Source organism: Salvia hispanica, chromosome 4, assembly GCF_029641045.1.
Source record: "Salvia hispanica isolate PSC_SH4W2 chromosome 4, Shi_PSC_v1, whole genome shotgun sequence".
NCBI lineage: Eukaryota > Viridiplantae > Streptophyta > Magnoliopsida > Lamiales > Lamiaceae > Salvia > Salvia hispanica.
In genome coordinates, this window is record NC_142695.1 from 31,054,945 (window position 1) to 31,072,917 (window position 17,973).

The 17,973-nt window shown below is 35.9% G+C and overlaps 1 protein-coding gene and 1 long non-coding RNA gene across 2 annotated transcripts; one reads left to right on the forward strand and one right to left on the reverse strand.

Moving 5' to 3' along the window:
* The first annotated feature begins 267 nt into the window (after nucleotides 1–267).
* LOC125191994 (uncharacterized) lies at nucleotides 268–5,977 on the forward strand. The gene is made up of 12 exons (XM_048089444.2): nucleotides 268–510; nucleotides 932–1,039; nucleotides 1,707–1,790; nucleotides 2,022–2,075; nucleotides 2,276–2,421; nucleotides 2,548–2,698; nucleotides 2,796–2,933; nucleotides 4,563–4,634; nucleotides 4,712–4,785; nucleotides 4,884–5,025; nucleotides 5,400–5,478; nucleotides 5,582–5,977. The coding sequence occupies exons 1-12, from the start codon at nucleotides 352–354 to the stop codon at nucleotides 5,677–5,679; spliced, it is 1,305 nt and encodes a 434-aa protein (XP_047945401.1). The 5' UTR covers nucleotides 268–351; the 3' UTR covers nucleotides 5,680–5,977.
* Nucleotides 5,978–12,312: 6,335 nt separating this feature from the next.
* LOC125191746 (uncharacterized) lies at nucleotides 12,313–13,912 on the reverse strand. Its single transcript, XR_007171231.2, has 3 exons — nucleotides 13,836–13,912; nucleotides 13,643–13,726; nucleotides 12,313–12,540 (listed from the first exon to the last, which is right to left on the reverse strand). It is a non-coding gene; the product is annotated as an uncharacterized LOC125191746 (long non-coding RNA).
* Nucleotides 13,913–17,973: the final 4,061 nt, after the last annotated feature.

Consider the following 17,973-nt stretch of genomic DNA (forward strand, 5'->3'; position numbering starts at 1 on the left):
CGATTTAAGAAAAATTGTAATATTAAGTAAATGAAGAATAAAGTAAGAAATGAAAAATGTAGAATTTATGAAGTAAAAGAGACAAATATGTCGACTTGTGTTAGAAAAAGACATGACTTTTCTATAATGGAACTTATTAAAATGGCAAATGACTACACCATTGCAAAACTGAAGGAGTAGTTTGTAGTCCGATTAACTCGTTTAATTAACCCGAAATCCGATCATTTAAGGTTAAAATTGAAAATTTCACCCAAAACCTGCTTAGCTGGACAGATTGCCTCTCTAGTTATTAGTGTCCCGTGCAAAATGTAAATCATCAGCTCCCCTCTCTCTGACTTGGATTCACTGAAAATGTTGGGCTTTGAAGACTGTGGTAAGCTGCTCCGGCTGCTCAGCGCCGGCGAAGACAAGACCGTCGAAGAAATCGTGGCGGAATTCAACTCCAAATTCCCTCGCTCTCTGCATTTTTATGCCTGCTCCGCCCTCGACTTCCTCACTACTGACCCCAAGGTTAGGGTTTTTCTACCTCTCGCTTTGATTTTTTTTCAATTCTTTCGTTGCTACTGTTCTATGTTAATTTGACATTGATTGAATTGATTATAGTGTATATTTGGCCGCTTGATTCTAAAATTCGCTATACGCCGAAATAATTTGTAGAATTGGATCAGCATTTGGAGTTCTTATTTGCGAATAGGATTAAGTTTTTCTGACTAGTTTGCAAGTTAGAACTGATCCAATGGAAAGCGTAGTTTTTCAGCAAGCCATGGAGTAGGCGAATTCTGAGTGAATTAAGCCTCTCGTCTTTTTTATTTGTGTATGAACTATAACTTTTAATTTCCCTTTGCCTTTTGCCTATGAGTGGCACAAATATGTGTTTTATGATTGAAACATTGTGGAATGTAAGCTAAAGTTTCAAGTCGTATTGCTGCAGGAGAAACTTCTAAATCCAACTCAGCGGTTAATTGCGTTTGCAATCATTCATCAAGCATATTCATCACAGCAGCCTTCCTCAAACCCTTTCATTTCCAAGCTTGTTGGTGTAAGTTTAGCATATCAGTTTGCATAAATCTTTCAGGTTTTGTTTTCACATAATGATAATCTGTGGTAATGATGATTCTTTGTCATTACTCACTTTCAGTAATTGTGTAGAGGTGTCTAATGCTTTATACACATATTCCACTGGAAAATATTGTTTTCACTGCAAGATGAGACTTTTCTTATCACAATTTTCAGAGCACCATTTCTCGTAGCCCTTCTACATTTGTGAAAGACTGAAAGTTTACTCTTTGCAGCTTATAAATTCCCAGTTTTCAATACTTTGATCACATAAATAGTGTTCCAAGTGCATTTAATGTTTAATTTCTGTATAAAATTAACTTGGCCACAGCTTAATGTTAAATCAATTTTTAGCAAATCTTCACAATTTTACCTTATACTACTAAGCTAATGGAATACTTTTTATTTGTTTGTCGATGAAGTTCTGTTTTAAGCACCAGTTGTAGTTTTGCTTAACAGTGACAGTGTTATCAATTTGCTTAACAATAGCTGCTCAAAACCAGGAGATATTTTTTAGAAGAATACATAATTCATATGTTCGTTATCGAAAGTCTCATCAGCTGAAAGTTATTAGTGCTTACACATTACCTCCCCATAGTCCCATAAAAGCACCAGTTGTAGTTTTGCTTAACAGTGTTATCAATTTGCAGGCAGCATGTGATGACGTAGCTGAAAAGTATGAAAGGGCATTTGTTCTTCTCTTGTTGAGCTCCACCAGTGTCAATGGCAGAGAGGTTCTTCAGTTATTTCTCTTTCTGTAGTTCCAACCTTGTCATGCTTGTCAGTTTTGCCATTTTTTATCTTTGTTTAGCTGTTTCCCACTTTAATGAGAAAGTCATGCCATACTTGCATCGGGAAAGGGGCCCCTCCTACGAAACGTCAAGTTAACATGCATTTAAGAGTATATATTTTACTTGCTAAGTTGTTTGTGTATCCACTTTCTGATTGTTATTGCTTCTGTGCAGTTTCTCAAGCAATCTGCGGCAGATTACATAAATAACTTTGATCTTTCATCTCATGTAAGTGTAGATGAATTTGATTTTCCAGTCCACACAAATAAATATTGCTTGTAGCCAACTATTGCCACCTATGCTAATTAGTAGCAGATATTCATTAAAAAAAAAAACTATTGCCACCTATGCTGAGAAAATATAGTTTTATACGCATTTTTTGTCTCTTTCTTTACCACATCCTTTATACATTTCGGTTGAACTTCCAGACCTTTCCTCAACGTGAGCAGTTGCAGCAACAATATTTTAGCAAAGTTCAGCCAGAGCCATTTAAATGCTTGTTAAAGGACAACTCTGTGAAAAATATAGTGCCTGATCCTGATGTGCCCCGTGGATGTGATAGTAATTCATCTGAGTACGACTCTTACTAGTGACTTCGTGTGATTTTACAGTGATATTCTTCACAAGAGCTCACTTCCTTCACATGATTGTTTTGAATTAAATGTTTTTCTCTGTCTTGGTATTGGAATTCACATCTCAGGTTTGATCCACAGCCTGGAGTTACATCTAAAATTGGATCTGGGAATAAAGAAGAAACTATAGTCGGGTTGTTGTCCTCTCTTTCACTAGATGGATTAGGTCCACAATGGATAAGGCCGCTCCCTCCAAGGCTTCCAGTAATGGATGGAGAGGTAATGTGTAAGCACTAATAACTTTCAGCTGATGAGACTTTCGAACGAACGTATGAATTATGTATTCTTCTAAAAAATATCTCCTGGTTTTGAGCAGCTATTGTGGCTGAACCCGGATATGACCCATGAGCTTTTATGGGACTATGGGATGTGTGCTGATACTAGTAGAGGAGCTGCTGTAAAAGATTTAATTTCAAAAGCTTTGAAGGGGCCACTTGTTCCTGTGCAACAAGAGGTACTATGATTTTAAAGGTCCATCCCTAAAAAGTTTCGGCTATGTATTTCATCTCAGGTGTTAAATCATGATGAATGTTTTGAAAAAATGAAGCTCCTAACCTTGAGCATGGCTGTATGTGTGCAATAGTTTTGTTGAATTACATCTGGCCTTTGGGTAACGAAACCTTGTTCTTGATATTATGCACAAACATATCAGAACTAATATAAGTATCTTGAGCTGAGGTATAAGTAAGGGTGCATCTTTATTCTGTGAAAAACAACTTACAGTCTTGCGGAGTATCATATGGAGTATCTTTTTTGGAAGCAAATTTCTTGCAAAATTAGCCAAATATCTGGATTATTGTCTTTTATTGCCAAATACTGCAATGCCTTCGACAATTCGGATATAATTGTTTTTGTTGTTATATTAAGTACAATTATTTTGTGGTTTGTTCATGATTTATGTTAGGCCATTAATTTTGAAGGTACTAGTATGGTAGTTATTCTTTTTGTCACATAAATATGTTAGCAAGTGTTCACTTAGTTATGCAGAAGTGTCACAAACACTGTTCTTTCGTTATTTCAAACACCTAGATAAATATACTGGTTTACTTTGTTATAGGAAGTTGTGATTAACATTTATACAAATCAGGGATTGAATATAGAGTTGGATTTGAAGAGATAGAGTTCTTATTTAGGAAGATCTTTAATTATGTTTATCTTTTCGAAAATTAGTTGGATTAGGCTACCTTTATCTTTAAAAATTATTTAGGTTATCTTTATCTTTTCTTTTCCTAGTTAAAGTAGGAGGCTCATAGTCGTGTTAAGATGATAACTAGCTTAATTTAGTAACTTCTCATTACATTAAAAATGTGAACACAGTAACATTAGTATGTCAACACAAATATGAATTGACATACTTATGTGTTTATGTCTTTGTATTGACATCTATATTTAAATGTCAACACAAAGACACATGTCAATCTAAATTTGTGTTGACATGCTAATGGCATTGTGTTGACATATTTAGTATAATGAGTTGATTAGTTATCAAAGTTATCAAATTAAGCTTGTTATCATTTGATTACACTCCAGGAGTCTCAAGTGTGTATAGCCCTAGAAGTTGAAGGGGAGATATAGCTTAAAATAGTACTCCCTCCGTCCACGAAAAATAGGACACACTGTGTCATTCACGGGTTTTAATGTGGAATTGGTAAAGTAAGAGAGAAGGGAAAAAAGTAAGGGAGAAGTAGTGTTACTGGAATGTGGGGTCCATATTATTAGTAAGAGAGAAGGGAAAAAAGTGAGAAGGGAAAAAAGTAAGAGAGAAGTTGTTGAAAACTTTCCTTTTTTAAATGTGCTCTATTTTTTCTGGACAGCCAAAAATTGCAAATGTGCCCTATTTTTCGTGGACGGAGGGGAGGGAGAGTATTTTTTTGGCAAAGGTCAAGCTCTTGCAAGAGGAGAATTTTATTATTAATTCATAGTAATTTTCCACTATCTTTATCAGCAAGATTGTGTGAGTTTTCTGTCTTATCTGAATATATTATTGTGCGAGTCACAATAGATCAGTCACAAAGTTGACAAAGCGCTCTCCTAACAACCATTGGGTTGTTTAAATGTGCCTAATATATGTTTTTTCCTTTAGCAAGTGCTGGCGGAGTTGACAAATGACCCGAAGCTTGTATATCACTGTGGACTAACACCCAAAAAGCTCCCGGTATGTCATTTAAGGGTGTTATTTCCGAGTGCAAACATGGTTCCTGTGTATTAATTGTACTCCAACACTTTCTCCAGGACCTAGTGGAAAATAATCCCATGATTGCTGTCGAAGTGCTGATTAAGTTGGTGAATTCATCTGAAATTAAGGAGTATGATATTGCTCATTACTTTTGATAGAGAGTTGAGTATTATTTTGGCTTACAGTGCTTACAACTTTCTTTGAAATTTCTCTTTCCCTACTGTTCAGATATTTTACAGTTCTTGTAAATATGGAGATGAGTCTTCATTCCATGGAAGTTGTAAATAGGCTGACTACTACAATTGAACTTCCTACGATGTTCTTACACACTTATATTTCCAACTGTATAAGTGCTTGTCAGGGTATCAAGGTTCGTAGTTCATATCTCTTATTCCCTCCGTTCCGCGGTAGTTGAGTCATTTTGCCATTTCGGTACGTTCCATAGTAGTTGAGTCATTTCCTTTTATAGCAAAAGTCAACACATTTCTTATCTCTTACTTTACTCTCTCTTACTTTATTCTTTCTTCATCTCTCTACCCTTTTCACTTTCTACTTTATTCTTCCTTTATTTAACCCACTTAACACAATTTTTCTTAAATCCCGCGTTGAAAAGAAACGCCTCTACTGCTGTGGAACGGAGGGAGTACTGTTTTGTGTATTCTCTTCTCTTGAAATATACTTGACTGTTTACATCCCCTATTGCCGGGATCCCTAACTATTATTAGCAACTCATTTATCTTGCAGGATCGGTATATGCAGAACAGACTTGTAAGACTGGTTTGTGTTTTTCTGCAAAGTTTAATCCGAAACAAAATAATCAATGGTAAGTTGTTTGTTACATGATACTATGCATTCTCAGATGGCTTCACCGTTGGTACTCTAAGATAATGAAAACTTGCAAAATAAAATGGGTTGTGTTTTTGCAGTGAATGACATCTTTATCGAAGTGCAAGCGTTCTGCATCGAGTTCTCAAGGATCAGAGAAGCGGCAGGCTTATTTAGGCTTTTGAAGACCTTGGAGTAGATGTTGTATAGTGGCTTTCAGGATGTTTTAATGGACACTTAATTGAACGTAGCTGCTAATATTTTCTTTTAATTGACATAAGAAATTTGTTATGTGATCGATGATTGGAATTTGATCCTCTATAGGCTGACTCGACATTCAGCGGCCCAATGTACTTGCTCAGCATTGGCCTTTTGTGAGTGTATATCGGTGAGGGGGCCACGTACTATAATCAGTTCATATTTGTATTATTAGTATTTATAAGGGCAAATTGTCTAAAGGCATGAACTTTTAAAATAGTTTGTTTTTTTTTTGTGAACTTTAAATGTTGCATGAAAAGTCATGAATATTAATGGACTACATAAATTTCTCATACGAACTGACCCGATAGATTTTCAACACAAACTATCTTCATGGAGTGCCGGAGTTGTGACTTGGCAAAGCTTAACTAATTCTGATTATATCTTTTGCAATCTCGTATCTTGCACTTATCATAATTATACAAGTTGCTCAAAAAAATACAAATTGAATTCCACGAATCGAATTCAGCATACAAATTGATATAAAAAATACTCTCACATTCCCATAGAAATAGGTCATATTTCTTTTTTCATCTGTCCCATAGAAATAGTCTATATCTATTTATCACAACTTTTTTTCTCCTCTTTTACTTTAACATTTATGGGCCCCACCCCCTACTGCACATTTTCAACTACCTTTTCTCTTTATCTCTTATTTTACCAATTTACGCATTAAAACCCGTGTCAATCCTAAAGGGCCTATTTCTATGGGACGGAGGGAGTACAAATCAAATTCAACATAAAAGTAGCATTAATTCCACAATTCGAATTGTACCATAAATTTGTCATAGAATAAGTTTATGTCGGAAATCTATGGATTAGGTTGGATGAGAAATTTACACAGTCCGGTAAAGTCCATGACTTTTCATACAACATTTAAAGTTCTCGGGAAAAAACAAACTATTTGAAAGTTCATGGCTTTATAGACAATTTCCCAATTCTTAATCATATATAGATTCAGTTTTACAAATGGTCTCAGTTTTGATAGTATTATACAAGTAGGGATGTCAATTGGGGCATATTAAAGGATTTTGGGTTAGTCATATATGGTTTCTAGGGTAATTGGGTGTGGGTTAATCAGGTTAGAATTTTATCAGGTTGTGGATTTCGAATCCTAACATTATCAATTGGGTTTCAGGCTAGCCCACCGGTTTAATTGGTTTAAATACAAATATAGAAATTATTAAGTATATCTTTCAATCTTAATAATCAGTATCTATAATGAATTAGTATATACAAAAAATAAGTAAAATATGGAGTATGAACATATGGTAAGATTAAAATCTTAAATAGATACATATATACTCCATACGTTCCACCAAAGATGACTCATTTCCTTTTTTGGTTTGTCTCAGCCAAGATGACTCATTACTAAAAATGGAAACACATTTATCTCTACTTTGTTCTCCTCTCTTAATTTGTTCTCTTCACTTATCACATAAAAAAATACATAAGATCCTATGTAGCTCAAAGAATGAGTCATCTTTCTTTAGACAGAGGGAGTACCAATAGCAACTTCCCTACATAGTCACATCCCGAAATAGAAAGTTTTTCTCATATTTTAGGGAGTACCAATAGCAACTTCACTACATAGTCCCATCCCGAAATAGAAAGTTTTTCTCATATTTTTAACACTAATATATCCACTTTTTCTTTTTGTCTCTCATACTTTACTCACATTTTCTCCTTCTCCCTCTGACTTTACCAATTCCGTATTAAAATCCGTGTCGTCCACCGATGCTACTATTTTTAATGGGTGGAGTATGCAAACAAAGTTCGAATATCAAGAATACGAAACATTTTGGTTTTGGGTCACCCTCGAGCAAAGCAATCGCAATGAAACCCTAATTTTGACCATAACCTTCCTTAAACATCTTCGCGCGATGGAACCCGAAATTCGACGACGTAGTGAATGGTGCCCAATCGACAGCTTACAGAGCCAGCCAATGAAACATCTAAAAAATGTAGTCAAACATTAGAGAGGTTATTGTCTGAAACTAAAGGTCTCAGTTTCGAGTCCTCCGTGGCTCGACATTTAAATTTAAATTTATTTACCTATCTAAAAAAAATATGCATAAAATCACCAATCTATCACATCACAAAATGAGAAAATAATTTCAAAATACTCCCTCCGTCCGCTCAAGACGTCCACATTTTCATTTTAGTTTGTCACACTCAAGATGGAAATAAATCTCTCTCTCATCATTAAAGTATTCTACTACTTTTTTTTTATCTCTACTAACCCCCACCTAACAACTCCTCCTAAAATCTCGTGTCACTCAAGATTATGGACATCTTGAATGCGAATGCGGGAGTACTACGTAACTAGGGGTGTCAATCGGGCCGGCCCAGCGGGTTTCGGGCCAACCATACTCGGGTTGCAGGTCAATCGGGTACGGGCTAATCAGGTTGTATTTTTTTGGGTTATAAAAGTTCAACCATAACACTAAAAGCTCGGGTATCGGGCTAGCCCAACAGGTTAATCGGGTTGCTGCCGATAAATTAACATGCGATCAATCCAAAAATAATGATAAGAATTAGTTATATCTATAAAATGTAAAACATTTAATTATGATAAATTTGAGACATATGCTTTAAGTCAAACATAAACATGATCAAATACTATTATTTGAGATTTGTGCAAAATAAAACAGTAATATATGTTGAGAAATTTTGAAGCATGTTTTAGAAATTTAAATATTATTTAGTGAATTTGAAGTTTCTAATTTATTTATCTATTAGTATTATATTAATAAAAAATTTATATATAATTTATATATTTAATTTAAATTAAAATTTATTATTTTTGTTATCTCTATTATAAAAATAATCAATGAAGTGTTGAATTAGAAGTCAAACAGATAGAACAATACAAATTTATCGAGTTTTCGTGTTTGACCCTAACCCTATAAATTTGGCGGGCTATTCGGGCCGGCCCACAGGTTGCGTACTGCATTGACATCCCTATATACGTAACAATTGAGAAACATAGCAGGCAATGCTATACACCCCGTGGGAGCCGATGATCTATATTTTTAAATAAAATACTCCCTCCGTTCTTTATTAATAGAGACGTTTCTTTTCGACATGGAGTTTAAAAATAGTGTGTTAAGTAGATGTTGAATAAAGTAAGAGAAAATAAAGTAAGAGTGATGAAAAGAGAATAAGGCAAGAGAGATAATCACTTTTTGCCAAAAGATAGAAATAACTCAATTAATTACGAATTTGTCAAAATAGTAAAATGACTCTGTTAACTTTGAAAAGTAGAGAAACACAATTTTAGCCAAAAAATACATATTATAAAAACAAAACCATTGTGTTTCTCAATTCTTTTTAATATATATATTAATGTAAATAAAAGCCATCACAATCCAAAAGAAAACACACAAAATTAAATTAGTAAAATTGTATCTAGAAAAAAAAAATTGGTTTTGAATTGTTTGCCTGATATTAGAGCATCCGCAATGGTCGGCTAGCGACGGCTAGCCGATTCTTCGGGCTGGCCGATCGGCTAGCCGAACCATTGGAGGCGGCAAGCGGCTAACCGGCGAGCCGATCGGCGTGGGCTGGCCGATTGGTGGGCGCTGGCCGATGCGCTAGCCGATCGGCTAGCCGCCATTGTGGCGGCCCGATCGGCCAGCGCCGATTTTTGTATTTTTTTTTACAAACCTATATAAACGCGATTTTCGTTTCATTTTCATTTGCACCACTTGTTTTAACGAGTTTTCTCTCTCTCTAACTTTCTGTACAAGAGCATCATCGCGCGATGAGTAACGCGGGTGGTAGCGGTGGTGGTAGTGGTGGTAGTGGTGGGGATGCTGAGGAGTACGAACGGAGGATGAACGAGGCTATGAATGCCTACATGAACCGCGAGATGGAGCGGTACATGCGTAGGGTGGAACAGCAAGCGATACCTCGCCCTCCACGAGTTGTCCACCGCCGAGCAGTGATTGATCGGGATCACGTAGCTGCACATCAGCGGCTGTACGACGACTACTTTTCAGAGAACCCGCGGTTTCCCGCCAACATGTTCCGGCGGCGTTTTAGAATGCGCAGGGAGTTGTTTATGCGCATCGTTGGAGCATTAGAGCGTCAATATCTGTGTTTCCGCTTCAGGCACGATGCGGCTGGCAGACCCGGCCACACCCCTATTCAAAAGTGCACGGCGGCAATCAGGCAGTTGGCCTACGGAGGCGCGGCAGACATGTGGGATGAGTACCTCCACATCAGTGAGTCGACAGCCCTGAAATGTCTGAAGGATTTCTGTGGGGGCGTGATAAGCGTTTTCGGTGAGCAGTACCTTCGAAGCCCTACTCCCGAAGATTGTCAGAATTTGATGCAGATGCACGGGGAGAAGCATGGGTTCCCCGGGATGTTAGGCAGCATAGATTGTATGCATTGGGAGTGGAAGAACTGTCCGACTGCCTGGAAGGGGGCCTACACGACCGGCTACAAGTCAAAGAATCCCACGATAATCCTCGAGGCCGTAGCTGATTACCGGCTGTGGATCTGGCATGCGTATTTTGGGGTAGCCGGGTCGAACAACGACCTCAACGTCCTGAACTCGTCTCCCCTCTTCAATGAGAAGTGCCAGGGCGTCGGTCCAACCGTCTCATTTGTGGCCAACGACAACCGGCATGATATGGGCTACTACTTGGCGGATGGGATATACCCTCGGTGGCCGGTCTTTGTGAAGACGATCAGACAAACAAGTGATGAAAAGAAGGCCTACTTTGCGGAACGACAGGAGTCGGCGCGCAAGGACGTGGAGCGCGCATTTGGTGTGCTCCAGTCTCGATGGGCGGCAATTAAGGGTCCAACGCGTTTGTGGGATGTCGGATGCGTTTCCCAGATAATGTACGCCTGCATTATCCTGCACAACATGATCGTCGAAGACGAAGGCGTACAACTGACTAGTTGGGTCAATGACGATGAAGCCGGTCCAAGCCACGGAACGGCCACCCCTAGTGTACGACAGGGGATACCTCTCGATGAAGCCGGCCGCCTCAAGGAATTTGCCAACATGCGCCAAGTGGATGCTCATATTCAACTCCAAAAGGATATACTTGAAGAGTTGTGGGCACGGAGGATTGCACGGCGATAGTTTTTTTTCTTTATTATGTACCTTTTTAAATGTTATTTTTTTTTATCTATGTACCTTTTTTAAATGCAATTAATGAATTTTCCCGTATATGTCTCGTAAATTTAATTCCGTAATTTAATCGTAATTTTAATTCCGTAAATATAGTATATTTTGAATTATTTTTATTGCGGCTGGCCTATGGTTGGCCTAAATCTGATGTGGTAGGTGGATTTTTTAGTGTTGCTGACGTGGCAGGGGAGAGAATGGCTAGCCTATTGCTGGCCTATGTACCATTGCGGATGCTCTTAGAGATGGATTGCATTGAAGTAGGTAGTAAGTGTCGGTGAAAGTTGAGGTGTGGTGGTCCTGATGTGATGGAGACGTGGAATGACATTTACAGAGTGACATAACGTGGTGTGCCATCAAAAATCTAAATTTAAACAAAGTAGCAAACGGCAAACCCTAGTAATAGTAGATCCATGGACTAACTATCATGGGATTGAACCAGATAATAAATATTTAAAATACTAATTGAATATAATTATTTATACAAATATAGTATATTTTAATTTAAATAATTCATATTTATAACTCTAAAAACAAATATTCACTTCATCACATAAAAATAGACAGTTTTACTAGTTTGTCCTATAAAATAGATACTTCTATCTTTTGTAATTATTTTTCTCTTTTTTTAGGTGAATTTTATTTTCCACTAATAATAATATGTACAATCACTATTTATCTTTACATCTCTTTTATTTTACTAATTATATTAAAAAAATTTGTGTCATCACAAAATAATCTCTTTTATTTTGCTAATTATATTAAAAAATTTGTGTCATCACAAAATGTGTTATTATTATGGGACTAAGATAGTACTCCCTCCGTCCCGCTTAAAATGACACGTTTTGCTTTTTAGTTTGTCCCAACTAAGATGACATATTTCCTTTTTTGGTAACCTTCTCTCTCCAATTAATACACTCAACCACTTTTTCTCACTCCTATTAAAATATTCATCTATCTTCATCTCTCTACTTTAATACCTACACCCACCTTCTCTCTCCCCAATTAAACACTTTAACCAATAACTCCTAAAATCCCGTGCCGGCTAAGCAATGTGTCATCTTAGCCGGGACGGAGGGAGTATAACTTTTCCACAACATCCCTAATTTTGAAAATTTTAAAATAATTTGAATATGAATAATAAGGTCAGAAAATTTAACTATAAACTAAAATAATAAGAAATGAAGAAACATTCATTTTATTCTATAATCATTAAATTATGTGTTTATTTTAAATTAAGTTGATTTTTAGATATAAAAAAATACTAACATTAATTGAAATTTTAGATTTGAATATACATTTAATGAACTTTCGAGTACGAATTAAAAAGAAAAGTTTCTAGCCCATTCTACAATATATTTCAAGATATTAATCTTTTAATCTTAGAAAAATTAAGCGGTCACGCCTCTTTCTTGACGCCACTTACTGTAATTCATTTATTTCTATTAGGGAAAGGAAAAACAATAATGACAGTTATCTCTTTGGAAAAAAATCGAAAAGCCCTCTTCTGAGTTAACTTTAACTCCATCTTTTCATGCTCAACTACCGCCTCCCCTACCACGATGCCGCTGCCGTCGCCCTTGTCCTCTCTCACTTCCTTCCTTTCTCTCTGCTCAATCTGCGTAGTGTATTGCCCCCATACCCAACCAGCGACTGGCCGAATAGAGAATGTCACTATTAAAAAAAACTATATAACATAATAGTTTTTATGTCTTAATTCAGTCATTAAAAATTTAATAGTCAACATAATATAATATCATTGCACACCAAAATATAGAAGCATATTCACATACTTTCTTTTACAAACATAGCAAAAGTTATACTCCATAAGTTTTACGCCTAACATGTCATGACTACAAAAGATATAATCCATAACAAAAGATGGTTATCGATGATCAAATAAGAATTTGGTGCTGACGAAGAAGCAAAAGAAATATCCACAACGATCTTCAATCATCTCACCTGGTAGTACATCTAATATTTTAGCCAAAGCTCTATCACAATAAAATAAAATAAAATAAATAGCTCAAATGAATCTTTTTACTAATATTATCCATGCCCTCGTATCAAACCGACTCGATCACAAAAGATCTATTATACAAAGTATATTAATTTCTAAGGCATCACAACGACAATATCAAGATTTTTCAATCATAGTATAGCTACATGGCATAGACAATCCACCAACCTCCATCTATCGTATCATGGCCAATAGCCCCTGATAGAGTATAACACTCTATCTAGGCAGTGTGGCACATCCCAACATTCAAGCCAGTAGCCCCTGATAAAGCATGTCGATGTATCTAGGCAGTGTGACACATATCATCATAGCCAATAGCCCTGATAGAGTCTAACTCTACCTAGGCAACGTGGTGCATCACATATCATAACAGTCAATAGCTCCTAATGGAGTATAATACTCCACCTAGGCAACGTGGCAAAATCCAAATCATCATGGCTAATAGCCCCTGATAGAGTAGATAACTCTACCTAGGCAACGTGGCGAAACCAAAATCATTATAGGCAGAAGCAATAACCAAGCGCATGACTTAGAAACTTATAACCAAGTACCTCTAATTCCTTAAATTTTCTTATTTCAATATATACATTTCATATCTCATATTAAATCACTTTCAATATATACATTTCATATCTCATATTAAATCACAATTCTACCGCATATCAAATCACATAATCACATAGTCAAATAAAGAGCTTAAGAGGATTATTGTCCCCCTAATGTTGAACATGTTACCTCGAATGAGCTTAATAAAACTCGATGATTACCAGCTCCGTTCTTTGTTGTTATCCAACTGACTCGGGCCGACTGCTCCTTCACCTTTTTATCACAAATATTATAATAATCAATCCCAACCACACGTACATTAATTAAAATAGATTTTTTTTCAAAAATAAAATTGAAGACTAAATTTTTCTTGAACTTCTACCTAGATCCAAAATACCAATTCTCCAGTTTAACTTTATGAGAACCCATTCTGGGAATATTGTATATGTGTAGTTATCTTGAGTATGGATGTTATAGAAGTAAACTAATTGAATCCCAATTGTATACGCTTTTGCTAAAAATAAAGATATGATGGATATGTATATGTGCGTGCATTACACATGCATTTTGATAAATATAGTATTCACATATATGCATTCTAGTTACACCATGACATGTATTTTATCATTTAATATGTGTATGGATGTGTCTCTGAGTATGTAGATAAATAACTCATTCCACTCACATATCATTTAAAACTAATATATACCAGTGAGACTCCTATTTCACTAACTTTCTTCCACCCACTTTTCTTAACATTTCTTAAAATCCGCGCCATTTAGAAATGAGAATCATGGACGGAGGGAGTAATAATTACCGAGAACTCATCTTTCAGTAAGCAGTCAAGAAAGACTTATCTGTTGGTAATTGCACTGCGGAATAAGAATAAATCAGAATTTGATTTTTAGCAAATTATTTAGACTAAATATATTTGCGCATTTATCACATGTATCATGCATAAAACTTGAATTAAATCATGCTTTTGATTAATTGAAACCTAAAACATGCTTTCTACGGAGGAGAACAAATTACCTTGATGATTCTACATAGAATCGCAGATAGCTTGCTACTTCTACTAGATCATGGATCTTCTGACTAGTTCCCAAACTATATTAAGATATCAATGAGTTGATCTTATCAAAATATATAGGACTTGAATAAAGAAGAGGCATGAATCTCACATAGAGTGGGAAGAGAGAATGCATATCGCCTAGGAGAGAGAAGGGGACGAAAATTTTGTGTTCTCACTCAATTGTGTCTCCTTTATTCTCTCCTATTTAAATTTAGTTACGTATTGGGCTCAATCAAGGATCTTTGGAGGTTTAGATGCAGGCCACACCTATTTGGGTTTAACTAATTAAATTGAACCATAATTTAATTAAAGCCCAAATAGAATATTATTATCAGCCACTACAGTAACAATATTGACTTACCTATCCAAATATGAAATTTTAAGTAATTCGGGTGTCCTCTTTTAATGAATTATTTACCGCGCTTAAGATATAAAAGTCTATTAGTTAATTAATGTCTGTCATTTACTTAATTAATGTATATCTTATTTACTCCAAGAGTAGACTTAGCAAGAAATGCTTACTCCCTCCGTCCCAGATAATTTGTCTCATTTTTCTATTTCGATATGTCCCACATAATTTGTCTCATTTCACTTCTTACATTTTTGGTAGTGGACCTCATATTCCACTAACTCATTCCTACTAACATTTTATTATAAAACTAATACATAAAAGTAGGACCCACATTCCACTAACTTTTTCAACTCATTTTTCCATTACATTTCTTATAACTCGTGTAACGCCCCGCTTTTTCGAACCCTAATTTTTGGGTTATAAATTTTTTTGCATTAAGTGCCTTTAGTGCTATGGTATTATTGATGAGTGAATTAATTGCATGATTGCTTTGTGACCTAGTTGCGTTGTGGAATTGAGATTTATTTGAATAGTCAAATATATGACGTGGCGTTGAAAAGTCAAAGATTTGGAAAATATGACGTGGCCGTGGAATGGTCAAAGTCGTTGGAAAATGTGAAGTGGAGGTGAAATTCGAATATGTGAATATTTTGATGTGGGGTGAAATAATATTGTGGTGAATTATTTTTCCTAAGGGATGAGTGAGAATTAAATAGGAGCATTATTTATTTATTTGGAAATTTCGACCCATATCATTATTGGAGAAGAAATCCTATTTCCTTGGATTTAATTATTTACTTGGGATAATTATCCGAGTTAAATCCAAAGTCCGATTATTCCTAATTTATTTCACAAATTTTCGGCCCCCATGATTGTGTCAAGGAGATTTTCGAAAATCTCCTATTATTGGGAGAAGGGATTATTTTATTATATTATTTGATCCCTTGTTTATTCTCTTCCATAAATAAATTCAAATATCCTAGCATATCTTACCATATCTAAGAAGATCTTGCCATATCTTCTTTTAAATAATATTGAAATTAAATCCCTTGTGGGAGGAGCCAAAATCACGTCACTTCCTATATTGTTTGGGAGGATTTATTATTTTTATTCTGTTCCGTGATATTTTATTCTACTTCGTAAAATATCCAAATAAAATCATAGGCTAACTAAATAGCCTAGAATTTGAAAATCCCCTTATTTTCTCAACCATTTTAACGCCAATCTCTCCCATATCTCTACCAAATCTTTGATTTATTTAATTAAAGATATTATATCCTGCACTCTATAAATAAGAGAGAGATCCTAACCCTAAAAATCAAAATACACGCCCCCTCTCTCTTGAAGAAAAACGCCTCCCACTCCTTCCACTACTTCCTCAACTTGTTTTCTATTTTATTCAAGATCTCTTCATTCTTTACTAAGAATTGAAGTTGAAATTCAAGAATTTGTTGAAGAATTTGTTTCTACCGTTCGTTCTATTGAAAAAGGTATTTTCTATATTAATCTTTCTTCCTCTACCGATTAATCGGTGTTCTTGAGTTCACATGCATTTAGATTGAGTGAAGGGGAGATCAATTGATGAATTTGGGATGAATAGGTGTGTGTGTGAAACCGTGTGTGTGTGTATGTGCATGCCTCGGTATGCGTGTTGTGTGTGTGTGCGTGTGTTGTGTGAAAAACACTCATGCGTGACACGATTTGATGATAAATCAAGAGTTGTTGTGCGAATAAAAGTGATATGATAATCGTATATTGATTTTGAACCGTGATATTAAAACGAATTCATGGCAAAAGGGAAATGTGGGAACATGCATGATTTTTGAATCAATGTTCGAAACTGATTTGTGATACGCCTAATTTAAAGGTGATAATTCGCGCTCTCAGCGTGATAAATAAGGAGAAGAGAATACTTTCGAGCTAAGCCGACGAGGTGGGCTTTTCTTTTAAAATAAGGACATGGTCCTAAATCTTTATTGATGAGAATGAGATCTGTATTATCATGCCTTGATTTGTTTTGTCGTGCCTATCCCTCGTGGCTATGCCACTATTGATTAATCGAATTCGGATCCTCGTAGAGCCGCAAACTCTACTTGGGTTAGTGTACACCAATGTTAGACCGAGTGCTGACGTACGGGTCGGCCGGTCTAGTGATCTGGATTGCGGCCGCATTCCTTGTCATGTAGAATGAGGATATGGTAAACGTCGATGTGAAAAATTGTTGCGCGACCGTGATATTTGATAAAGAATATATTTTGGTGCCTCGGGTCTTTCTAAAGATAAAACCCCGATGGACACTTGAAAATGGCATGATAATTACTATTGTTTATAAATCTGCTTTCGGCATAAGTCCACTGAGTATGTTTATAGTACTCAGCCCTGCATGTGTTTTTCCCTATGTGCAGGTTGAGTAGTGATGAGCGGTTGGCGGTGTTGAGCGGGATAATTGAATAAAATGATTGTTATGGTACTTCGTGTGTAGTTGTGTCTTCATACATGGCTTCACCTTCTCTTGGTTGCTTCCGCTGAAAAATATGAAACTTTCTATAGTTCTTTGAAGTTCGAATTATTTTATTTCGTTGGGATATTGAGACATGATACAGTTGGGGTTATTTTTGAAACCTTGTCATTTTGGGAATGTTAATTGTGATAGCCCTTTTTCATTGAATCTCATTACTAAGGCATTATTTCTTCTCTTATTGATAGTTGCTCATTAAATACTTAGGGAAAATTCCTTTAAATGAAACCCTAGCCTATGATCTTGTTGCATTTAAGTCCGCCTAGTTAACGATCGCCGCATCTAATATACCCTAAATGGGCGGGTCGTTACAACTCGTGCCCGGTCAAAGTGAGAGTAATTATCCGGGACGGATGGAGTATTTATTTCTCTCTCCGTCCCATAAAAATATGGACATTTGGGATTGCACGGGAATTAATGCACAATTGGTAAAGTATGAGAGAGATAGAAAGAAAAAGTAATTATAGTCTTGTTAGTGGAGAATGAGACCCACCTTATTAGAGAGAAGGAAGTTACCAAAAATAGAAGGGGATATTTTTATGGGACATCCCAAAATGGAAAATGTCCTTATTTTTAGA

Excerpts from the sequence above, each read along its gene's own strand:
- LOC125191994 (XM_048089444.2), top strand. The coding sequence starts at position 352 with ATGTTGGGCTTTGAAGACTGTGGTAAGCTGCTCCGGCTGCTCAGCGCC. Across the intron at positions 1,791-2,021 it reads CCAGTGTCAATGGCAGAGAG|TTTCTCAAGCAATCTGCGGC; the intron begins GTTCTTCAGTTA and ends GCTTCTGTGCAG. Across the intron at positions 5,479-5,581 it reads CCGAAACAAAATAATCAATG|TGAATGACATCTTTATCGAA; the intron begins GTAAGTTGTTTG and ends GTGTTTTTGCAG.